A 26,161-nucleotide genomic window follows, 5' to 3' on the forward strand; every position below is an offset into this window, starting at 1 on the left:
TGTACAATTTAACCTGCCATAAAACAGCATATTATAGATTTTGCTCAATTTATACCGTAATTAAAATGCAATACAATGAATTTGGTGTAGGATTTTGCAACAATTTTCACTCAGAAATTGCTAGTAAATTTCACAAATACTTACAAAGAAATGTCAAGCAACACACTGAATAAACATGACACTTTTAAGTAGAAAGACTCTAAGAAAAGTGATTTTATTTTGTTCACTTCTTACCCAAAAGCTAAAAATGTGATGATTCTGAAATTGTATATTGGAGAACAGAATTTGCATAAAATTTTAATTAAAGAGGATTTTGAAAACCACTTCTATAGAAAGCACACACTTCTGTAACGGGACATTTCGTTCAAAACCTAGTTTTATAATACTGACATTTTTGGGGGAAGTCGTGGCCTAATGGTTAGCGATTTGGACTCGTAATCCAAAGGTTGTGGGTTTGAGTCTCGGGCCGGCAGGGATTGTAGGTGGGGGGCGTGAATGTCCAGCGCTCTCTCCACCCTCAATACCACGACTGAGGTGCCCTTGAGCAAGGCACCGAACCCCCAACTGCTCCCCGGGCGCCGCAGCACAAATGGCTGCCCACTGCTCCGGGTGTGTGTTCACTGTGTGTGTGTGTTCACTGCTGTGTGTGTGCACGTTGGATGGGTTAAATGCAGAGCACGAATTCCGAGTATGGGTCACCATACTTGGCAGTATGTCACTTCACTTCATTTTTCCATGTGACAACTATAGGCCCGAGACATACCCCCCCCCCCCCCCCCCCCATCCCATAGTTGAGTTTTTGCATAGTTAAGGCTAAGAAAATCTGAATATACTGAAATTGAAGATTGTATGGGCTACTTTTCCATAAGGTTTTTTGTTTGTTTGTTTTTTGGTGGGTCTGTGACTGTGTTTAGAACGTCAGAACAGCTCAGTTATAAGTCTTACAACAGAATTAATAGCAGGACGCCCTCTAGTGGGTTTTTTTTGGCAACAGGTTTATTTTTCGGAGTCAGCATGAGATCGCCTTATACTAGTCATGTATCGGCGGCATATCATGTGTTTGTCAAGCTGCTCAGTAAATTGCAAAATGCCGCCTGTTTAGACCTATAACTAAAAGTTATATATATTTTTTAATTTTTTTCATATATATTTTTAATTACTGTTTCTCCAGCTGTTGGACCCCCAGCACTGCACATTTTAAATATCTCTCATGCTTCAGCTGATGCCCTGGACTAATTTTTATTAGAAATCATAAGCTATTCGCATTTTATATAACAGTGGTTCTCAGTCGGGGGGCAATCCGGGGTCCTTAACAAAGATGAATCAAAATGACAACATAAGTTTAATGTTTGATAATTTATTTATTTTTTTCTTTTATAATCTTGAGGGGACTTGTATTATGACACAATTCTACTGGCTGAGAATCACACGGTCTGGGAGCGCACGCAAGCACGCACGGAGATGAGAGTCACGTGAGGCTCTGAACTCAAACACTATGGCTTCTGAAGACAACAAAATATTCTCGACTTCTTAGGAATTTTTGTGAGGTTATGGTAGTTCTCAAAGTACTGGAAATTCATATAAATCCCGCAAACATGGGACTTGGCGTCGTGAAGGCAGCTGTTCCAGAGCGCAGTTGCTGACAAGCAGCAAACAGTGCAGAGGTGAGCAACAACAACAGCTAGATGGACAGATCTCCTCTCTTCCAAATGTTTGCTTAACGGAAGTGCTTGTGTGTTGACATTAACCAAACAGGTCGTGGCTTAATGTATAGTGTAGTGCTCCTTTGAATATGTAACTTTACAAGCGAGAACTGACAGAAGTGCACTATTTCCTTGTTGTCTGTAAGAGGAACTATAGTATAAATGTTGAAATGAAATGCAGAAAGCAAAGATGAATGCATGTGCTACATTTTACATGCTCAATCTTTCGAGAATATGTTTTGGATGTTATGAATGAAGTTTATTATTTCTGATGAAGTATGGGAGAATACAGTCACGGGGTAATGCATGACATTTTCAGCGATGACATCATTAGTTGTTGCTATCCTGAAGATGATTTGATCTGCAAGCATCTACTGATACATATTCTATATTGTTATTTGCACAACGTTATAATAAATTACAATAATTCTGTAATCATTAAATACTCTGTTTAATTTCCATTATTCTACAGGATTTTTAAAAATAGTTTACATCTGTACGTCATAAACATTGCATTTAAATGTTTTTATTATTATTAGTAATATGCATTGTTGCCATAATGTGTTGAGTGGATTTCTTCTGAAATGTAATTACGTTACAATACATAGTGTAATCTGTAACTATTTTTAGATTACGCTTTTAAGATCATCTGTGATAAAGTAACTTTTATTTGGATTTAACAGGACAAAGTGCATTAAGTATATTATTCAAGTTTGCAGTGGATATAAAACACACTTTCCATGTGTCTCAAGTTCATGTTTTATTCATTATTTTATGTCATAAGCATATGTGTAATACTAATATTGTCTACAGAACCTACAGATAGTAGTATCTTTAGTACTTTTTTTTTTTTACTACCTGTCCTGACAATTTTTTTTTTAGCTTCTTATAGGGGCCTACAAGGGCCACAGTCTGGTTAACTGAACGAGATCATGGAGTGGCTAGCGCCAGCCTTGGAGAGGGACCTGGGTATTGATCAGCGGCAGACTGGACCCAGTCAGCGACCCAATGAACTGGTGGTCCTGGTCCCAACTCGATGGGTAATGGCCCTAAGAAACAAGAGAGTTACTCGCTGTGCGCGATATGAGTGCTTCAGCGAGGGAGAAATCTGCACTCTCCTCCAGCGCTCTCAGATGAAATTGCCATCTGGTTGGACACGTGTTTGTATCCAAGGCCTTAGGAAGCGCAAACTGGGATACAGATTAGCCAGGGAGCCAGGCTGCCATGGGGAGGGACTCTCACAGGACTCTTTCATGACTCTGATGCAGGGAGTATCCCAGTCTAATTTCAGGTACAATACTTTGTTTTTTCTAGATGTTTTTGTGAGAGTATTTGCTGTAATTGTTGTGTTTTTAATCCTGTTGATTAAAACAATGTTTAAAATCACCTTGTATTCAGATGTGAAAAACGTCCACTATATATTGATGTTAGAATTGGAGATTTAATTGTACTTGCTTATTCCATATAGAATTATTCTCTGTGCTGTTACTTTTATAATAGCAATGGTCATTTGGTTAACTTTTTCAATCAGTGTTGACTTGTAATATCCTTTTTTATTTCATTTTCAGAAATCTATGGCGTGAAGCGTACATGAATCATGTGCAACCATATGCAGAGTCCATTGAGCAAACACCTGTTTTGGCCATTGATGCTGTTCGCCAAGCCTTACAGAAACTGTTTTGCTCCAGCATTATCTCTACCGATCGCGTGTCACCATCCCTCTCTCCAGCCAAAGAGAAGGAAAAAGACAGCCCATTCCCATCCAACTACTCAGTTCTTAAACAAAGTACTGACAGTTTGTGTCCAAATGTGCTACCTGCGGAATGCTTGCTGGAGTCAGAGGAGGTTCTTTATGTGGTTTTCCCGTACACACAATACACTGTTCATGACATTGTCACTTACAGTCCAGCTAAGCTGGCTAACAGCCATGCTAAGATATTGTTCATTTTGTACCAACTGCTCATAGCAATGCGTGAATGTCATGCCTTGGGGCTACTGTGTGGCGAACTCTCCTTACTTGACATTGCAGTTGATGAGCAGCTCTGCAGTCGCCTAAAGATATCTCTGGCACATTATGAAAAGTTTGGAGAGTACATGGATTCTGTGCCGTATGCATTAGGAAGTGCAGTGCCAAAAAGTGTTACAGCAAAAGACAATCAGAGTCATAACAGTGGTGTGAGTGAACATCTTTGTAGAAATTGTCTGGATGAGCTCAAATCTCTGGTCTTAGACTGGGTTAATGGTCAAGTCAGCAACTTTCAATATCTGATGGAATTAAACCGATTGGCAGGGAGGCGTGAGGGAGACCCAAACTATCACCCAGTTTTACCTTGGGTGGTAGATTTCACTGTGCCATATGGAAGGTTTCGTGATCTCAAGAAGTCAAAATTTCGTCTGAATAAAGGTGATAAACAACTGGACTTCACGTATGAAATGACCAAAGAAGCACTAGCAGCAGCTAATGGAAGTGGTGGAAGCAATTTTGCCTCAGACCTTTGTGGGCCGGTAGTACCTGGTGGCTCAGGCCAGTCAGATCACCTCCACGTTCCCCATCATATCTCAGATGTTCTGTCAGACATTACTTATTATGTCTACAAAGCTAGACAGACACCCAAATCTGTACTGTGCAGCCATGTTCGTTCCCAGTGGGAGCCCAATGAATATCCGGCTAGTATGGAACGTATTCAGAGTTGGACCCCAGATGAATGCATCCCAGAATTTTACACGGATCCCTCAATATTCCACTCCATTCACCCAGACATGCCAAACCTTGATATACCTCCATGGTGTAACTCCTACAAAGAGTTTATTGCTGTGCATAGACAACTGCTAGAGAGTCGAGAAGTGTCTCAACAGTTGCATCACTGGATTGACCTAACATTTGGCTACAAGTTATCAGGTAAAGAAGCCGTCAAAGCTAAGAATGTGTGCTTGCACTTGGTGGATAGCCACACCCATCTCACCAGCTATGGAGTTGTCCAACTGTTTGACCACCCTCACCCACCTCGTCTTGCACCTTACCAGTATTCACCTCCAGAGCCTCCCCACTTTGGGCCCGTCAACGTAACGGCCTGGCAGATTCCACCACTTGAAACCACAATGGATGGTGTGGATGGACTGGTCCCAGAAACAACAGGATGTGAATCCAGTGGTTGGTCAGTTGTTGACCGGGACGAAGAGCTTGAGCAAGCAATGGAAGCCCTTGACTTAAGTGGCTCGTCATCATCTAATTCTGTTCCTATCCCTTTGGCTGGTTCTGCTGGTGGAAAGACCAGTGGAGAGAGTATTGCTTTGGCTGTGTCTCCTTCTCATGGTTCTTTCCCTGGTGAAACACCTGGAAATGTCACAAATACGCTAGGATCAGGTATTAGAGCAACCATGCTTCACAGAGCAGCCTCTGTTGGTAAAAGGCCAGAGGCTTCTAATTTTGAGGATTTTAAGATAAGCCTGCCAGAGGGATTTAAACCTTTGCAGCCTTTGGAAGAGTTAGAAAAGCTCAACAACTTCTTGGTGAAAGGTCTACACTGTCAAGCCCAGCATACAATGGGTCTTGACATGAACAAGAAAGACTTGAGGCCTGTATTGAAAGTTCCTCTGTCATTTACAGATCTTTTCCAGAGAGATATACAAGCCTTGGGTGTTCTCATTGCTGAGATCTTTTATTCCTCCAAACTGCGGGGACTGAGACCTGAAACACACCTGAGTGATCGATTTCAAGCAGTATTGAAGCTGTGCTCTACAAACCTTCGAGATGTTCCACTACCACTCCATCATGCACTAGAGTCACTTCTGCAGGTCCACAAGCATTCCTCTAAGACAGAAACATTCACAATACACCCGGAAGGACTACCGTATCTGTTCAAATATGACCCTATATGTGAGGGTCTCCCACCACCAAACCCTTGGCAATTGCTTAGCCCTGTTCTCTCCCCTCTACCCTTTCCAGCATATTTCCCAACACTGCATAGATTCATATTCTCCTACCAGTCCAAGATGGAGTCCATTAACAGTGTTCAGGGCCGTGACATTGTGTTCAACTTGTGGCAACAGCTGGAGACACTTCTCAGGGACAACATAAATGCAGAGGGGCTTGAGATTCTTCTACCCTTTGTGCTTTCTTTGATGTCAGAGGAGTCCACTGCAGTTTATGCTGCCTGGTACTTATTTGATCCTGTGTCCAGGGTTCTTGGTCCTCGCAATGCCTCCAAGTACCTACTAAAGCCTCTGGTTGGTGTGTACGAGAATCCCAGATGCCTTCGAGGCCGCTTCTACCTCTACACGGATTGCTTTGTGCTGCAGCTTATTGTAAGACTGGGTTTGCAAGCCTTTCTTTCCAACCTTCTTCCACATGTTCTGCAGGTCATCACAGGCTTTGAAAGCTGCAATACAGCTGCAGGGACTGAATGGGAGGGCTTGAAGGTTTTAAGGGGAGCTGCTGGTGCCTTGGATGAGGAAGAGGAGGACTATGAGTGTGAGGATGGGAGGTCGCCTGCTGCCACGTCATCTGGCAAAGTAGGAGGAGGCAGTGGAGGAGTTGGTGGAGACCAAGGACTTGTGGATTACTCCTCAGGCATCAGTCTCAACGACCAGGTTTTTCTGACTGAAGGTGAGGACTTTCAGAATGGCTTTTATGTGAATAATAGTGCATCTGGGGCAACAATGGCGCTTAGTGCCAAACAGCAGAACCAAAGTCTAACAAACAAAGATCAAGACCAGGAATCTCTCAGCGTGGGGAAACTGAGCGACAAGAGCAGCGCTAGTGAGGTGTCCATTGGAGACCGTGCAAGTTTAAAGTCTGCTGACAGCAGTCAGGACCTAAAGCAAGCTAGTGATGGTGAGGACTGTGGAGAGCTTGAGGATGAGGAGACAGTGGAAGACCGAGAAAATACAGTGCAAAGGGTGCCCAGTCTAGAGATGACTCTTTCAGTTTGCACAGAGGAGTCTGAGGCAACCGTGGCCACACTTGAGGGAGACGTCATGAATGGAATTGTGCAAGAAGATGCAGAGAAAAACATGGAGGAAGAAGACACTGAACATGACCCTTTAGAAGATTCTGAGGAAAAAGAACACAAGATACTTTTAGGTGAGTCAAAACAGATCTTTTTAGTAATTTTTGTGCATTTCTTTGATTTATTTGTACATGTTTAGTATTCAAAGTAGCAGTATGCCTGAATAATGCAATAACAAAAAAATACACTGTTTTCCAGACATTGTTTGCAAAACTGTCAGATGGCTGTCTGCAAAACTGGGGCCGACATTGACATCTCGATTCATAGCAAGGAACCTGCTGAGACTTCTTACTACATGTTACATAGGTACAATTTCTGATTTATGACAAATTCTATCTCTATATTCTGTGGTATTTGGTGGTTTTAGCTTTGAAAATGTATAATCTTTGTTATAAGCAAATTATTAATTTTTTTTTTTTTTTTTTTTGAAGGTCTTGATAAACACCAGTTCATGCTCTCTGCAAATGAGGAAAATAGCCTTGAGAGCGTAGGAAGTGTATATGAGAAGAAACCAGTTGTTGGTGACCAGACTGCACGACCAGTTCTTGAGTGTCTTATTTACATAGCACATCTCTATGGAGAACCAGTCTTGACTTACCAATATCTACCCTACATTGGTTACCTGGTAACTTGGAAATTTCTGAATCTCACTGATTAACAGTTCGGCTTGTAAAATTTATTTTTCTTTATAGATTTTTACTTAAAATGTTACTTCCTTGAAACTTGCAGGTCTCTCCACCTTCTTCTTGTCGTTTGAACACTCGAAAGGAGGCAGGGCTTTTGGGTGCTGTGGTACTCACTCAGAAGATTATAGTGTTCCTGTCAGACACCACTCTAATGGATATGCTGATGAAGATTAACCAGGAGGTTCTGCTGCCTCTGCTGGATTTGTTAACATCAACTAAGATGGGGTAAAAGCTTACATATACATTACATCAGTCAAAGTCAGGAAGTTAAAACTTGGCAACTTACAGTCAGGTCCATAAATATTGGGACATCGACACAATTCTAACATTTTTGGCTCTATACACCACCACAATGGATTTCAAATGAAACGAACAAAATGTGCTTTAACTGCAGCTTTAATTTGAGGGTATTTACATCCAAATCAGGTGAACGGTGTAGGAATTACAACAGTTTGCATATGTGCCTCCCACTTGTTAAGGGACCAAAAGTAATGGGACAGAATAATAATCATAAATCAAACTTTCACTTTTTAATACTTGGTTGCAAATCCTTTGCAGTGAATTACAGCCTGAAGTCTGGAACGCATAGACATCACCAGACGCTGGGTTTCATCCCTGGTGATGCTCTGCCAGGCCTCTACTGCAACCGTCTTCAGTTCCTGCTTGTTCTTGGGGCATTTTCCCTTCAGTTTTGTCTTCAGCAAGTGAAATGCATGCTCAATCGGATTCAGGTCAGGTGATTGACTTAGCCATTGCATAACAGTCCACTTCTTTCCCTTCAAAAACTCTTTGGTTGCTTTTGCAGTATGCTTCGGGTCATTGTCCATCTGCACTGTGAAGCGCCGTCCAGTGAGTTCTGAAGCATTTGGCTGAATATGAGCAGATAATATTGCCCGAAACACTTCAGAATTCATCCTGCTGCTTTTGTCAGCAGTCACATCATCAATAAATACAAGAGAACCAGTTCCACTGGCAGCCATACATGCCCACGCCATGACACTACCACCACCATGCTTCACTGATGAGGTGGTATGCTTAGGATCATGAGCAGTTCCTTTCCTTCTCCATACTCTTCTCTTCCCATCACTCTGGTTCAAGTTGATCTTGGTCACATCTGTCCATAGGATGTTGTTCCAGAACTGTGAAGGCTTTTTTAGATGTCGTTTGGCAAACTCTAATCTGGCCTTCCTGTTTTTGAGGCTCACCAATGGTTTACATCTTGTGGTGAACCCTCTGTATTCACTCTGGTGAAGTCTTCTCTTGATTGTTGACTTTGACACACATACACCTACCTCCTGGAGAGTGTTCTTGATCTGGCCAACTGTTGTGAAGGGTGTTTTCTTCACCAGGGAAAGAATTCTTCGGTCATCCACCACAGTTGTTTTCCGTGGTCTTCCGGGTCTTTTGGTGTTGCTGAACTCACTGGTGCGTTCCTTCTTTTTAAGAATGTTCCAAACAGTTGTTTTGGCCAAGCCTAATGTTTTTGCTATCTCTCTGATGGGTTTGTTTTGTTTTTTCAACCTAATGATGGCTTGCTTCACTGATAGTGACAGCTCTTTGGATCTCATCTTGACAGTTGACAGCAACAGATTCCAAATGCAAATAGCACACTTAAAATTAACTCTGGACCTTTTATCTGCTCATTGTAATTGGGATAATGAGGGAATAACACACACCTGGCCATGGAACAGCTGAGAAGCCAATTGTCCCATTACTTTTGGTCCCTTAACAAGTGGGAGGCACATATGCAAACTGTTGTAATTCCTACACCGTTCACCTGATTTGGATGTAAATACCCTCAAATTAAAGCTGACAGTCTGCAGTTAAAGCACATCTTGTTTGTTTCATTTGAAGTCCATTGTGGTGGTGTATAGAGCCAAAAATGTTAGAATTGTGTCAATGTCCCAATATTTATGGACCTGACTGTATAAAAAAAAAAACTTTTTTTTTTCCTCTGTGTTCAGCTTTCCTAGTGGAGTGCAGACTCGTTCCGCTGTGTGTCTAAAGATTCTGAGCCTCATGGCACTGATCTGTTTGCGGATTGGCCGAGAGATGGTACAGCAGCACATGGCAGAAACCCTCTCCAGGTTCTTCCATGTTTTCTCTTTGCTGCAGTGTCTGCAAAATCAGGTAAGCAAAGACAATTTACAATATTGCATGATCTATAATTCTGGCATTTTTTTGTAGGGATGCATGCTTCATCAATATCATATTTGTAATCGGATGATATTATAGAGGTTTTTTATTTTTTTTATTTTCTCTGGATATTGGATATTTAATTGCTCATGCTCACTTCATCTGTTTTTATATTTAACCTTTGCCATCATATGATACTTACATAAAGTTAATCTTTAAAAATGACATAATTTTACAACACGGATAGATGTACTCTAATGCACATCTTAACAGTATCCTGTTTTCATACTGTAGATTAAAATGCTGTGATGTCTAAATTCACTTATAGGATTTTAAACAGTTGGTTTTAGTTTTATTAAATGTTTTATTTGGTTTAATTTATTCAACAAAAAAAGTATTGGAAATGGTGTAGAATTTTTATATCGCAGATCCCTATTTATTTGTTTTTCATTTGTTTAGTTTCATGTTGTATATATGAGTCTTCCTGGCAGTTTTGTCAAATTTGAATATATATTACCATTGAAAAATGTGGGTCTTTTATTTTAATGTTTTTGAAGGATGTCTCTTATGGTCACCAAGGTTGCATTTATTTAATCAATTTTATATTAAGTGTCACACGATACTTCGGAAATCATTCTAACTGTGCTTAAGAAAAAATTTGGTAACACTTTATTTTAAGTTGTCCATAATACAGAATAATTACCTAGTTAAGTATTTAGTAGTAGCTATTGTACTTACATGAAACAAAATGTACTTATCATGTAACTAAGTTATGGAACAGCCGGTACTTACAGTTTGTAATTATGTAGATATAATAGGCAGCTACTGTTACACATATGTAACAGACCGAGTCTGTTACACAGCTACTTATGTAACCAAAAGATTGTTGCATATGTGTTGCAGACTTTATACACCGCAATTATAAATGTAAGTACTTAAAATAAAGTGTGTCAAGATTGTACTTAAGTGTACTAGTAGCTGTGTAACGGACTCGGCATGTTACATATGTGTAACAGTAGCTGCCTATTACATCTACATAATTACAAACTGTATTTACAGTCTGTTCCATAACTTAGTTACATGATAAGTACATTTTATTTCATGTAAGCACAACGGCTACTACTAAGTACTTAAAAAGGTGTTGTTGGTTACTCTGTCGTTGGTTACTCTGTATTAAGATACCTTAAAATAAAGTATTACCAAAAATTCATATTATTAGTAATTTTGAAAACAGTTGTGCTGCTAAATTTTTTGTGGAAAACGATACATTTTTTTTCTTTTGTAACATTATAAATGTATTTTACTGTCATAACATTTTTAATTATTAAAATAATGTCTTTCAAAAAAAGCGTAGTATACTTTGGTAGTATACTTTGGTAGTATACTTTGAAATTATTATCAGAGAATTTTTAATACTTGAAGTTGGCCGAAATAATTTGTAGTCCATTTCATAAAATACTACATCATTACATAATAAATTAAATTAATTTTCTTTATGTACAGATGGGAAGTGCCCCACGTAGGGAGGTGGGAGACAGCACATACTTGGATATGTGCATTCCAGATGGAACAGAGATTACCTGTGAGCTTGGTGTTTTGGAGGAACTTCAGGCTGTGTTTAATCCTGAAATGGCTTATGCATCTTACATTCCTTTCTACTGTCTTATTGGTAAGACATTTCTACTAGTTAGCTTTTAAGCGTTGATAATGTGTTCCTATTCATCTTCATTAGCTGAGTTATATACTTTTACTGAGTAGTATACTTTTTTACTTTTTTTTTCTTTTTTTTTAGGTGATGCATCGATTCGCAAACTAGTTACAAATCATGAGCTAGTTTGGAGTCTGGCTCAATCATATCACGAACGAGCAAGTCCAGGTAGCCCAGAAAGCAACCCTGCTGGAGGTCAGAAAACTACTGCTATGGGCCTCTCTCCTAGCATGGGTCGCCAGATGGGTCGTAGTCCCTTCCCTGCTCCCTCGTCCACTTCCACACCACTAGGTGGAGACATCCTGCCTGAGTCAGGAACATTTGGCAGTCATTTGGTGGGAAACCGTATCCAGGTACCCCGGGACACTGAAGCCTGTGGGAGTCCTAACTTGTCTTCTTTGGAAACATGGACACGGCCATATGGTAGCAGTGCTCCTCAGACAAGTCTAGCCACCACTGCACTTTCCTCAGCCGGACCTTCTTTCTCTCACTCCTCATACTCATGGGTGCTGGGACCCACTCCGGAGGACAGCGCACTGAAACAGGACCTCTCACGCAGCAGTCGCTCCCTGCAGGGTAATTGGCTTGCCTACTGGCAGTATGAGATTGGTCTTAACCAGCAGGATTCACATTTCCACTTTCACCAGATCCGTCTCCAGAGTTTCTTGGGCCATTCAGGCACGGCAAAATGTCTGGCACCACTAGGAGGGGAGGACTACTTCCTGTCTGGTAGTAAAGACAAAACGGTGAGGCTGTGGCCGCTTTATAACCACGGTGATGGCACCCGAGAGGTCGAACCCCGACTCATGTACACAGACCACCGCAAATCTGTCTTTTATGTCGGCCAGCTAGAAGCCTCACAGGAAGTGGTGAGCTGTGATGGTACTGTGCATCTCTGGGATCAATTCACAGGTGAGAGAATAACAGTACTGTTAATTTGAGCATCTGACAGTGTTTTAGTAACTGTCCTTTTGTGGCATAGGACAGGTGACTTTGTGTGATTAAATTTAGATTCTTTAATTATTTCACATTCACTACCGTTGAAATGTTACAGGTCAGTAAGGTATTTATTTTTAAAGAAATTAATACTTTTATTCAGGAAGGATGCTGTATTTTATCATTTTTATTCACCAAAGAATCCTAAAAAATTTTATGTATCACAGTTTATACCAAAATATTAAGCAGCACAATTGTTTTCAACACTGATAGTAAGAAATGTTCCTCATATGGCAAATTCAGCTTTGCCCTGTGAGAAGGAATAACATTTTAGACTAAATTAAAATACAAAGCATCTTTTTTCTTTTTAATACAATTTTACAATATTACTGATTTTACTATATTTTTTATTAAAATAAATGCAAACTTGGTGAACATAGAGACATCAAAACATATATAAAAAAAAAAAAAAATTCCCACCCCAAAATTTTGAGAAGTAATATTTGAGAGATTTCAGTTTTAGCTTTTAATCACACCTTTAGTATTTGTACTTTTCAGATAGATTTATGTGTAGAGACTACATTATTTACCCTCATTCCTAACCCAGACTTGCACATTTAAGCTTTGAAAATCCATTAAAAAATATGAATTATTACATGGAAAACATTTAATTTACAATATATTTTATTAATATTTATATACTACTTTTTAAAATGAAATAATCTAATAATTAAATCATAAAATATTATTTACTGTGCAAGTTATTTTATATACATTTTTAAAAAGTTATGATTGTCCCACAGCCATTTCCAGTGTCAGCAGAGAAATATTAAATGTGAAATATTTTTGTGGATTCAGCCAAGCTGTATATGATGCAAATAGTATGAAAATATTATTTTATTTTATTAGTCAGATACATAAAATGGTAGTTTTTAGATTAATTAGCCATTGCATCTTTTTATTACAAAAATGCATTTCTACAACTGTTATCTCCATTACATAATGATATTATTAATAGATCATTAATATACAAAATGTATACATTACTACAAATTCCACTACAGATAATGCACATATATTCTTATATAGATTGCCTTTAGCCTGTGTCTGTCAGACCAACAGCTTTCACATAATGTCTTGTTTTGCTCTCTAGGAAAGAATATTCGTTGTTATGAAGCTCTGGATGGGAAGAACCCCATCACGGCCGTCGCCACTATGCCTGCTCCTCACTGCAGTGTAGTGTTTGCTAGCGCAGACTCTGTGCTGCGTTTCATAGACGCACGCAAACCTGGCTTACAGGTATTGCTCAGTCCTTTTTCATTAATACACGTTATGTTACAAGCCTTTATTTTTCAGCTAAATTTTTTTTTAATCAAGCATTATAATAGCCAGACTGGTTTCTATACTGTATATTCCTTCCTGCAATGCTTATGATTACCAGTAAGAACCCTGTTTTTTCTCTGTTCACAGCATGAGTTCCGTCTGGCCTACAGTAACATGAGCGCTGGCCTGATCCGCTGCCTGGCTGTCAGTCCGAGTGGACGCACTGTGGCGGCAGGCTTCTCCACTGGATTCATAGTGCTGCTGGATGCAAGAACGGGTCTGGTGCTAAGAGGCTGGCCCGGTCACGAGGGAGATATACTGCAAATGAAAGTGAGTGCATGTCGTTGGTTAATGTGTAATTTAAGATGTGCATGTGACTGCATGCTCTGTTGTCTTGTAATATTTTTGTAGATCACATCCTGTATTGATTTTAGGGAATATTATGTTATATGAATACACACAGTTTGTAAAAATTTCTGAAACAAGCTCAAATTTTTAATCAGATCACTCATCATGAAGAGTTATCAGTCCACATTTACAGGATGGCTACGTGTATAATCACATATTAGAATGGAGTGAAACCAATCATTACAAAACATGGACTAGATTTCCATCTTTGTTTTGGGGTCTTGATTCACTTCTGTATTTGAGATTTCAGTATGAGTAAAAGTTGTACCCTGTTGGTTTGTTCAAATGCAGTCAACAAGGGGCTAGAACTAAGCAAACTTTATTTAACCTACCCTACAATTTATTTGATTTGTAGGGTCAAAGGTCTGTCTCTGCCACCAGAGGCCCATGTTTGGGCAAATATAGACATGAGTTACTCATTAGGACAAAATCTATGAGCTATGCAGATTTCTGCACAATTACTTTATTATTTGTTACTATCTGGAAATGGATGAACCTTAGTAGGGCTCAACAATAAGGATATCTTGCAGGACCAGGGCCAGTGTGAGGGCGTTTTAGGCTGCTGCTTTGTTGCTATTAATAATCTCACATTCATGAGTCTTGTACATACATTTGTATGCTTTATGAATGTAAATATATGGTTTTCTGTGATATATTCAACATAATCGCTACACCTTCTGCTCATTAGTAATCATAATCAATAAGTAAGTACACTTGGGTTCATAAGTTTGAGGTCAGTAAGAGTAAGAAATTTTATTATTATTATTTTTTTCTTTTTTTTAGCCTTTATTTTTGAGTAAGGATGCATTACATGACTACATAAGCATGTATAATGTTACAAGATATTTCTATTTCAAATAAATGCTGTTCTTTTAAACTATGATCCTCAAAGAATCCTGAAAATATCAAATAAATACTGCCTTGATGAGCATAAGACTTTTTTCAAAAACAAACTAACAAAAAATCTTACTGACCCCAAAGTTCTGAACTGTGCTGTATGTGTTGAAAACTACTTATAAATCAGTAATGGTTTGTATCATGTGCCATTCTTTTCCAGCAAAAGTGTAATTATGAATTTATGGGGTTACTTTTCTTTGTAAGATTTGTGAAATTTTTAAGTCACAAACTGATTTGTAAAGAAAAATCTATTTTTGTGAAGGAAAAAATATTAAAACTTGATGAAATTAAAAATATAATTATTTTTACAGAATATACAAAATAAATAGTATTCAGAAGTACCTGGCTGGCTAAAAGTAGATACTTCCCCATCTCTTTGTTGCTAACTGTGTTTTATGCATGTGTATCATTTTGTAGGCAGCAGAGGGAAATTTGCTGGTTAGTTCTTCATCAGACCACACACTGACCGTTTGGAAAGACGTGGAGCACAAGCCACTTCACCAGTACAGGACTCCATCCGACCCCATCCATGCATTTGATCTTTATGGTGGTGAGATTGTGGCAGGTACTGTTGCTAACAAGATCGGGGTGTACTCCATTTTGGACAGCACGGCCAACCTGGCGGGATCCACCAAGCTCAGCACAGAGAACTTCCGTGGGACTCTCACAAGCCTGTCCGTGTTGCCTACAAAGAGGCTTCTGCTGCTCGGCTCTGACAACGGTGCCATCAGGCTGCTGGCTTAAACTAGCTAGTGTTGCTTTTCAGAATATTATATTTCTAGTGCCACCTTTGGCTCCTTTCCCAGAATGAAACGATCTTGCCAACCATGCACAAAGAAACCTGTTTCAGTCATAGAAGGAGCAAGCCTGATATTTCCATTTTAAACTCGCTGAAAGAGAACTTAAAACCTCGCTTTTTAGTAAGTGACCAAAACTGAATATTGCCTCTGATTCATACAATCAAAAGAATCGTCTTTTGTATTATTTTTAGGGTTTATGTGATATAACTGCACTAGCTGCTTTGTATGTAATAGTCAACTCTGTAAATTCTCTTCAAAAAAGTCAAACGAATGGATTGCATGAGATGAGCTGCTCAGGAAAGTTCAAGTGTGGTTCTAGTGTAGCACTTTCCATTAGACAAGTGAAATCACCAAAAACAGCACTGTGAGAATCACAGGTTAGACTATGTTGATCATATCATATGATTCAATTCACCAGACTTGCTCAGCAACTATGCAGTATTCATGGTAGACCTTTATAGTGCACCATGTTTGGTACTTTTTTTTCTATATTACGCAGTACGTTTCTTCATCCACGTCAATGAAGCTTAATGAACAAGCAAATGTGATCCAAATGTGACTCCAAGACGACTCTTAATTCTGTTATTGTACACCGATTGAGAGTGTAAACATCTAATATGCAACCGGATGGTCCTTAATGCTGAATTTGGACCTTCTGACATTTAAAATGTATCTAATGATTATAGAGATCAATTTGATGCTGTATTAACCTTGGTGATGTAGTTGTCACATCAACCCCAGGTCAAGCACCATGTTACATTTTACACACACCATACTGTATGTATGTTACTATATACATACACATTTATATATATATATATATATATATATATATATATATATATATATATATATATATCTCTTTGTTTAGCCTAATGCTTACTATCTAAAAGAATACTTTTATGCAACATCCTTGAATAGATATGAACTAGAAACTAACTACTTAATTTATTACTGGAACGCTTTATGTAAAACATTATCGTCTCCAGACATTCCAATTATATAATGTTCAAATATTTAATGAGAATTTATTCAGATTACTAAAACATACATTACTGGCTTTCTAAGTATATCAGCACTATATACTTTCCCACCATTTGTCAGGTTTGGAAAATTGGCTTGTGGATTATGAGTTCTGATATGAATTCATGCCTTTATTATTTTGTGTTGAAACAGGCTTACTAGTGTTATAGTGTTCATTTTGAAAAGCACATTATTTTATGTTACTAAGTAGAGGATTGTAGTGAATCCTATATGGCCAGACAATTTGGAAAAGTGGATATCGCTTTATATCGGAATTCCTATAAGTATTTAAAAATGCAATTGGTTGTATTTTACTCCTCAAACAGCTTGATGATTTTGATGATTCATGCTAAAGACGATGTCTGTTTGAGATTGACACACATCTGTCTGATGTACAGTAGCACAAGCAACACACTGTCTTGACATTGGCCATTGCTCTTTTGTATTTCATTGCGAGTATTTTTCTTTTTTACTTTTAAACTGACCTTTTTTCTATATGCTCACTAAAATGAACCTTTTCAATGATTTAAAGTAAAAGAAATTGATCATAAATGTGTCTCTTAATTTTTTATTTTTTTTGTCTGAAAAACTTCAAACTGGGTGATTGATGACCTACTATTGATGAATGAGCAAGATTGGTCCGTCATATGGTTTGCTCTGTAGATTTTTGTGCTTGGAATCTGAGCACCCACCGGAGAGGTTACTCTGATAGGACAAAGTCCATGAGTGTTTGCAACACAGTGCCTTTCAACTGCTCTCAATTTGGAGATCTTGGCATATGCCTGCGGATGACCCAAGGTAATGGTGGAGTCTGGCACTGCCTTGTTTGTCTGGCATATAAGAAAGCAATATAAAAGCCCTCTATCCAATAACGGTCTATATTAATATCAGCATTGGCAGTGTTGACTTGTCATCTCCTCCTCATTTATGTGCAGTTTTTCTTGTGCAGCATGTTTACTCGTGTTCAGTGTCTCACATGAGTTTATTTAGCTCGGCAAACTATACAGTACCAGTTTATAACCATTCAAAGTCTTCACAGATCCACAAATCTACACACTTGAGTTTGATGTTTGACCCCAAGGTCTCTCAATATTTACATCTATGAAGAGGTAGGTCTAAGAGCTATATGAGGTAAAGATCAATGAAAGTTGAAATGTAACTGCCTGCTCTGAGAGTGCCAACCCCTACAGCAAAGAATTTTCCCATTGCCTATTCTGTGTGTTTCTTTCCCCAATCAGGGCTGGATCCACTGGAGATTTGCACGGTAAGCTCACAGTTTTTTTTATTCTCATATATTCTCACCATAAATAACTGTTTGCAATATATTACGTAGATATTGTGTCAAAATATACAAATTTAATCCGTTGCCAGCTCTTTTGGTTTGTAAATATGTACACCATCTTTCGTTTGTGTATTTTTGTAGTGTAATTCCTAGATGGTTTTGATACAAGAATGTTTTGATACAACATTTAACAAAGCATATTTTATGTGCACAAGAAAATTGATTAGTAGTAATGCAGTAACATTTGCATAAATACATTGTAGATTTAAAAACAATATGTTTTTTAATTTACCTGCAGTCGGAATTTATTTAACCTGTAGCTTTAAACTAATTTCAAATGCTTGACCATGGAATTATGCAACAGCTGACAGACCTTTAGCCATGTGAAGCGTTTTATTGATTATTTGACTGAATATTTTGTCTAATCTGCAAGTTAAAAAAAAAACAATCCACCTGAAGTTGGAGGTGTTAATCAGATCATGTATTGGTTTATTGCCAGTAGCTAGATTACGGATTTCTGTACAAGTGAGGGAGACCTTCAGGAATGATTTTTGTTTTTAGACAGTTTCTGTCAAAAATAATATATTGATTAAAATGTGTGTCTGAGGGTTCTTTTCTTCTGTTTCTGCTGAACAATCTGATCTGATGAAATGCATCCAAAATTTGTATCGATGGATATAATATGTTTCATCTAATGATAATATTTATATATATATGGATATGTAAAATGGAAAGAGTACTTTTGTACAAATGACCAAAGATCAATGCCAAATCATCCCATATTCTGTATAAATTGTGCTGTTCTTTGGTTTTTAGACTAACTTCTAGAACATGAACTTGTGTTTTCTGGCATTCCTCCTCCTTTGTTATGCCAAGCAAGGCTGGACGGTAAAGCACTCAACTGATCTTATGCTGTTTATTTTTTTCCAAATTATTTCATTCTATTTTTATTAAATTATTGATTTTATTCTATTATTTAAAAAAAGCCTTAAATTGCTCCTTGTCACTGCAGGAAGATGCGATTGAACCAGAGGATGGAGCGGAGCCTTTAATTCCTCTCATCCCACTGATGCCTAGTACACCCATATCAGTAAGAACCCACAATGCTACATTCTTGAAGGTGTATACATATTTAGACTTTTGACACTCCAGTCGCCTTGTCCCTCTCAGGACTTGAAGGGCACTCTTGACCCCACCATGACCGAAGCACTCACAGTTTCTCCAGATGGCCTCGAAGCAGATCCTTCAGCCTCGGTTCCCTCTCCTGGGCAGAAAGAAGGCTCCTCTGAGGAGGACCTTGATTCACTCTGTGATGGGGACATGACCAGCCAACAGATTAAGCAGACTATAGGCAACAGCATTCTGAAGCTTGGCCTCTTGGTCTTGGAAAACTTGAAGCCTAGTCCAGAGCAGCCCAATGTAATAATTTCCCCTCTTAGCTTGTCTGTTGCACTCTCACAGCTCGCACTGGGTAAGTCTACAATGAAAAACAAAAGACTGAGAGAATAACAAATGGTTTGGTTTCCATTCCATTCATATTGAGTTAGTGCTATTATATGTGTCTCAATAAGACAATCTTGTTGTTTATCTGAATCTTAGGAGCAACTAATGAGACAGAAGAGCTGCTTCTACACCACTTGCATGCGGATGCACTGCCATGCTACCACACTGCCCTCAGCAGCCTCCTGCGCAACTTCCGCAAAAGGAGCCTGTCCATCGCCAGCCGCATCTATCTGAAAACTGGTGAGAATCGCACGTTTACAACAAAACCGATATTGTCAAGGAGGTTGATACTGTGGCCGCAAAAAACTGAAGACGCTGCTTATAGAGTGCGGGAGTATTGAACACAGTTATTTTTGCTGCTTTATAGGCCTTGAACAGTTAAATACACATTTTTATGTGTCAAAATGCCTGTCTTTGCAGGTATCCTCATAATCACAGTAGGTCTTAAGTGAAAGCAAACAGCTGAGAAAGAAAACGTGTAATGGTATATTGGATCCGGGCAGCTTTTAAAGTTACAGCAGTCTAATATTCCTGCTGTCTGTCAGTCATGTTAATCAAACTACAAAAGAGAAAATCTCTTACTGCATTTGACTAAATCACTTTTGTAACTTTAATAAGAAGAGATATATGCTTAATTTAATTAGTGAAAAATATGCAGTGTTTTTATATATTTTGATAATTACTTTTTATGTAGCATTTCTTATTTATTTGTTCATCTGTAATTTTTTGTCCTATTGCTTGTAATTAGTTTTTTTTAGGGATGCACGATATTTATCGGACCGATAAATTATCGACCGATATGAGAGAAAATTACGTCATTTTTATTGCTCCGATAAATAAATTAAGTCCGATAACTAGATCCGATAAAGTATGCTTGCTGGTAAATCAATCAATCAGTCTGATTTATCTGAGATTCATCTTCTTTCCGAGTGCAAGTGATTGCAGCTTTAAACTGCAGTGACTCTCAGCATGTGTTGTGCTCATTACGTCATCATTTGCTTAAATAGCTTGTAAAAGTACCGTGCGTGTTTTATTTTCACTTTTAAATTAACGGTAATTCGGCATCAATTACAACATACAACATAGAACATACAGCTAACTTTTATTAACAAAACGAATAAAAATGCACCATGCTATATGCCTGATATAAAATAACAGATAACTTACAAATTTTAAATATGCATGGTAGGCCAAAAACTGAAAATCAGTAAAGACTGAGGAACAAATAATTATAAAACATAGAATGTTTATTAGTGAGATGGAGGCACGGACTGCATACACCTTGATGTAAAATAATGGGGAAAATATTCCAGTTTAAATACAATAAAAATCAGCAAATACTGTGGAACCAAATAGGCTAAATGAGAAACGAATGTTTAAAAAATAAATAAATAGACCTTCCAATATCACCTTAGATAAGTGGCAGGTCAACAGGCTTTTCAAAATCCACAAATATTTTTAAAACAGGCGCTTTTACATTTCGTTTAGAAACTCTTCTGCCATTGTCTTGTCTTTTTCACCTCACTCTTGTCAGTCAGCTCGACTCACTCTCCTCAAGTGATAAATTAAATCTGATCTGTGATGCGCGACTGTTGTTCGTTCACAAAAATGAACCGAAATACATGCCTTACAGACATGATAAATATATCTAAAGAAAGCTTTAAATTGCTACTTAACGAAATAAATAAAAACAAAAACTATTTAATACAATCGTTATCCGTGAAGATACACTTCTCTCTAAAGGCGCGTCTAACGAGGAGATGGCGAATCCTTACTATTTCCCCCCGGACACATTCATTGTAATTACTTTTGCTGGGGCTTTTGCTTTATTGTGTGTATTTGAAGCAGAACTCTTCATCTGTGCTGACGGCTCGCTGCTGCGGGACACTAAACACCGTCAAGTCGCTCTTGACAGTCGCAGCAGCACGGACTCATGTTGTATCCACCAGCGCGGCAATTTTTTTCATCAATAATTGATGGATGTCTAAAATATAAAGATAAGCAGAAACCTAAAATAGGCCCGAGGCCCAGCCCGCGTCTGAACTATGACGTTAAAATTGGCCCGAAGCCCGGCCCTAGGGACATAAAAAAGTAGGTGCCCGACTTTAAATTAAATTTAAAATAATAATAATAATAATAATTGGGGGCTAAAAGTGTGTTGTAATGCAAGCGTTACTGAACATGTACCGAGTAAAATATTACTGAAAATTGATTAGTAATGCCTTACACTACTGCCTTACAGCAAAAAGTAATACGTTACTGTAATGCATTACTTTTGTAACGCCTTACTCCCAACACTGCTTAAAGACTATATAACTTTCTCATCCTTGTGCACTAAAAACGTTGAATAGATTCATTTCTTTATGCATGAAATATATGAATATAAATTTGTTGTTAATGAGTTGTTAATTGCAGATAAACCATAGTTCTGTCATAATTCTGTTAAACCATTTCTGTTACAAAGTATTGTGGTGCCTTACACAAAAAATAAAAAAAACATTTGAAGAGTCAGGACTGATGTTTGCTATAGTTAGGCCAGAGCTACTAAAATATCAGTTTAATCAGTGAATCTTAGATTTTGTATTCTTCTGGGTGCACAAACTGCAGATTATATGAAAATTATAATATAAAAATATGAACTCATCGGTATCGGCCATGAGAAGGACTTAATTATCGGTATCGGTTAAAATTTTTCATATCGTGCATGCCTAGTTTTTTTATTTTCATTTAATTGCTGACTAGTGAGCTTGAGTTATGAAATCCATGAATATGTTCCACTAATGATTGACATCCAGAAAATATCCATCTTTCTCTCTATAATTATTTTAAATGATATAACATATTTTACATTTATTCATATTTTAGGTTACTTTTTAAAAAAATATTGCAAATACATTACTTTAATAAAGGGGTGTGTTAAAAGTCCCCCAATACATTTTTGGGGTCACTGTATATGGCTTGTAATGAAAAAAATAATATGTGTGTGTATGTAGGTTATTTGAATAATTTTTCTTTTAAACAGGATTGGGAATTTGATTACTGGTTGTTTTTGCTTTCTGATTGAAATTTGAGTGACGGTTTATTACCATACTATGCAAAGATATGAATGGTTTTCTCTTTTCACTTAGGATTTAAAGCAAAACAGGACTTTCTGGAAGACTCTCAGAAACTGTATGCCTCCGAGCCGGCCACACTGACTGATGTTAATGACATCAATGAATGGGTTAAGAAGGTCACAAATGGGCACATCTCAGAGTTTTTGTCCAGCCTGCCTCTCAGCTCCGTGATGATGCTTATCAATGCTATTCACTACAAAGGTCAGAACAAACACCTGTTACCAGCAAGTATTTCACAATTTCCTCTTTTACATCAGTGAGTCACATCAGAGGTTTCGCATTACTCAGATCTGTTGCATTATTGTTCCCTTGTTATTTCACAAGTGTAAATCGATAAAGGACCACAGAAGTCTAATTATACAAGTCAAGTATACAAGTCTAATTTTCTCTCTCACAGGAGAGTGGCTCACTCGTTTTGACCCTCACTTCACCTCCACTGAGCTCTTCTACATAGATGAAAACCAGATTGTTAATGTGGATATGATGCTTGGGCCAAAGTATCCTCTCAGCGTTTTCACCCTCCATGAGCTGGATGCCCAGGTTCCTGCCTTTAAGATGCTACTTTATAAAAAGCGCTGATTAAATCTCTATTCCTCACTACTGAACTCTGTTACTCACTGTTTGATCTCTATAGGTTGCTCGATTCCCCTTTAAAGGTGACAAGAGTCTACTAGTAATAATGCCAACATCTGGACATGTGAATGTATCAGCCGTTGCAGCTAAGCTCAATATCTCAGATCTTTACCGTCGATTACCACGAGAAAGAAACATGCAGGTCAAACTCCCAAAATTCAAACTTGACTTCAACCAGGACCTTCAAGACGCCATGACAAACATGGGTAAGATGTCTTGCATCTGATTCATGCACATTATGACAAAATAATATAACCACAATGGATTCAAAATCATCTACTTAATTATGTATATTAATATGTAATTCTACTCCAATCCAGGTCTAGGAATGCTATTTAGTCATCCGAAGCTGGACCGCATCTCTGAGGGCCCCTTGTTTGTGTCAAGTGTACAGCATATGTCCAGTATTGAGATAAATGAAGAAGGGGCAGAGGCAGTGGCAGCAACAAGTGTGGTCATCTCACGTTCTAACCCTTCGTTTACTGTCAATCAGCCATTTTTCTTTGCCCTAATGGATGACTTAAGTCAAACGCCATTCTTCTTGGGAGTAATTTCCAACCCAAACCCTGGAGCATCCACTATGGTCACAAACCCTGGCAATTCAGATAAAGATAATGACAAACCACACTCTCTTGATGTTCCTCCAAAGTAGATTGTTTTCATACATTTAGCAGAATGAGTCCATAAGTGATTGTTGACTGCGTAGTTGGTCCCCACTGGAAGGCAAATTAAGGACATATCTCCTAAAAGTTAATTCTAGCAGATAATTTGAAATTACTTCCCTTATGTAAATTAATGTTTTTCTAAATATCCTAATCTTAGTTTAAAAAAAAAAAAAAGTCATGATTTTTTTTGGTTTGTTTGTTTTTTAATTAAAGAAATTTGACCAGAAATTCCAAGTGTTTTGTTGCTTTTTCTTTTTAGTGAGATTTAGTGAAATGTTGCCTCCTTTCAGATACTGTATAACAATATGCTGCACTACTAACAGAGAAATCACTTTTACAAACATATTTTACAGACATGTACTTGAGATTATTACAATTTTTATAATTTTTTTCAAATAAATACTGATCAAAATTTACAGGAAACAATTAAATAATCAACTTTTCTTGAAACATACACATGACAGAACACAAAAACTGACTGAACTCAAAGCTGAGCCTCAGGTTCGAGCCTCCATTGGGGACAACAAGCCAAGTTTGTTTACCATTAACCTTCAGGACTGGATGAACTCATGAATGAAATCTTTGTAGTTTATGTGCTTTGTTTCTTGTGAAAGAAAAACTAAACATTTTGAAATGTAAAAAACAAAACAATGCAATTATTTTGTTTATTGAGAAAATATCATATACACAATAATAAAACCAAATTTCTTACATTTAAAAAAAGACTACATAAATCTTTTGGAAGATGTTAATTTAAAAAAACATTTTTTAAAGCACTGACATTCATGCAATTCTCATTCATAGTTAATGTTATTAATAAAGTGTATTTTGCTGTTGTGGCATTAAATAAATGTTAAAAGAAAAGTTTAAATACAACCTGAATTCTTGAAATGTTGGGACGTTCTTTAAATTTGAATAAAATGAAAACTAAAATACTTTCAAATCACACGAGCCAATATTTTATTCACAATAGAACATAGTGAACATAAATGTTTAAACTGAGAAATTTTACACTTATCTACTAAATGAGCTCATTTCAAATTTGATGCCTGCTACAGGTATAAAAAACGTTGGCACGGGGGCAACAAAGGGCTGAAAAAGCAAGACATTTTGAAAAGATTCAGCTAGAAGAACAGCTAGCAAATAATTAAGTTAAGTGACATCAGGTCTGTAACATGATTAGCTATAAAAGAGATGTCTTAGAGAGGCAGAGGCTCTCCAATCTGTGAAAGAGTGTGTAAAATGATTGTGGAATACTTCAAAAACAATGTTCCTCAATGTCAAATTGCAAAGGCTCGGCAAATCTCATCATCTACATAACATCATCAAAATATTGAGAGAAACTGGAGAAATCTCTGTGCGTAAGGAACAAGGCCGAAGCCCTTTGTTGGATGCCCGTGCATGGTCATCGGGCTCTCAGATGACACTGCATCACTCATCGGCATAATTCTGTCATTGACATTACTAAATGAGCCTAGGAATACTTCCAGAAACCACTGTTGATAAACACAATCTGCCGTGCCATCTGCAGATGCCAACTAAAGCTCTATCATGCAAAAAGGAAGCCGTATGTGAACATGGTTCAGAAGCACCGTCATGTCTTGTGGGCCAAGGCTCATTTAAAATGGACTGTTTCAAAGTGGAAAAGTGTTCTATGGTCAGACGAGTCCAAATTTGACAGTCTTGTTGGAAATCACGGATGCCGTGTCCTCCGAGCTACAGAGGAGGGAGACCTTCCAGCGTGTTATCAGCGTTCAGTTCAAAAGCCAGCATCTCTGATGGTATGAGAGTGCATAAATGCATACGGTATGGGCAGCTTGCATGTTTTGGAAGGCACTACGAATGCTGAAATGTGTATAAAGGTTTTAGAGCAACATATGCTCCCCTCCAGATGACACCTATTTCAGGGAAGGCCTTGTGTATTTCAGCAGAACAAGGCAAAACCACATACTGCAGCTATTACAACATGGCTTCGTAGTAGGAGAATCCGGGTGTTGAATTGGCCTGCCTGCAGTCCAGATCTTTCACCTATAGAGAACATTTGGCGCATCATTAAACAAAAAATACGTCAAAGACGACCACAAACTCTTCAGCAGCTGGAAACCTATATACAAATTCAAACAACAAAACTCCAGAAACTCATCATCTCGTCTTCAAACTGTTTTGAAAAGAAGAGGAGATGCTACACCATGGTAAACATGGCCCCGTCCCAACTATTGAGACCATGTAGCAGGCTTCAAATTTGAAATGAGCTCATTTTGTGCATAAAATGGTTCAATTTCTCAGTTTAAACATTTGCTATCATTGTTCTATTGTGAATAAAATATTGACTC

At 37.9% G+C, this 26,161-nt stretch overlaps 2 protein-coding genes across 3 annotated transcripts; both read left to right on the forward strand.

Annotated features, from left to right (window-relative positions):
* The first annotated feature begins 1,458 nt into the window (after window positions 1–1,458).
* LOC306851842 (WD repeat-containing protein 81-like) lies at window positions 1,459–16,157 on the forward strand. 2 transcript variants are annotated; one of them, XM_079388301.1, is made up of 12 exons: window positions 1,459–1,664; window positions 2,586–2,994; window positions 3,272–6,786; window positions 6,911–7,018; window positions 7,144–7,337; window positions 7,442–7,623; window positions 9,363–9,528; window positions 11,038–11,203; window positions 11,327–12,154; window positions 13,332–13,477; window positions 13,649–13,831; window positions 15,224–16,157. In XM_079388301.1, exons 2-12 carry the CDS (start codon window positions 2,636–2,638, stop codon window positions 15,548–15,550), a joined length of 6,174 nt encoding a protein of 2,057 aa, XP_079244427.1. In that variant the 5' UTR covers window positions 1,459–1,664; window positions 2,586–2,635; the 3' UTR covers window positions 15,551–16,157. The 2 variants fall into 2 exon arrangements, with proteins under 2 accessions (XP_079244427.1, XP_079244428.1); XM_079388302.1 differs by lacking the exon at window positions 15,224–16,157 and having other exon boundaries at window positions 1,550–1,664; window positions 13,624–13,665.
* A 562-nt stretch (window positions 16,158–16,719) lies between these two features.
* On the forward strand, window positions 16,720–24,056 carry LOC306851843 (alpha-2-antiplasmin-like). The gene is made up of 9 exons (XM_079388303.1): window positions 16,720–17,893; window positions 18,728–18,799; window positions 18,924–19,001; window positions 19,082–19,382; window positions 19,511–19,654; window positions 22,543–22,731; window positions 22,928–23,070; window positions 23,165–23,369; window positions 23,484–24,056. Exons 2-9 carry the CDS (start codon window positions 18,743–18,745, stop codon window positions 23,813–23,815), a joined length of 1,449 nt encoding a protein of 482 aa, XP_079244429.1. The 5' UTR covers window positions 16,720–17,893; window positions 18,728–18,742; the 3' UTR covers window positions 23,816–24,056.
* The last annotated feature ends 2,105 nt before the right edge of the window (window positions 24,057–26,161 follow it).

Source organism: Barbus barbus (genome assembly GCF_936440315.1).
Source record: "Barbus barbus genome assembly, chromosome: 31".
NCBI lineage: Eukaryota > Metazoa > Chordata > Actinopteri > Cypriniformes > Cyprinidae > Barbus > Barbus barbus.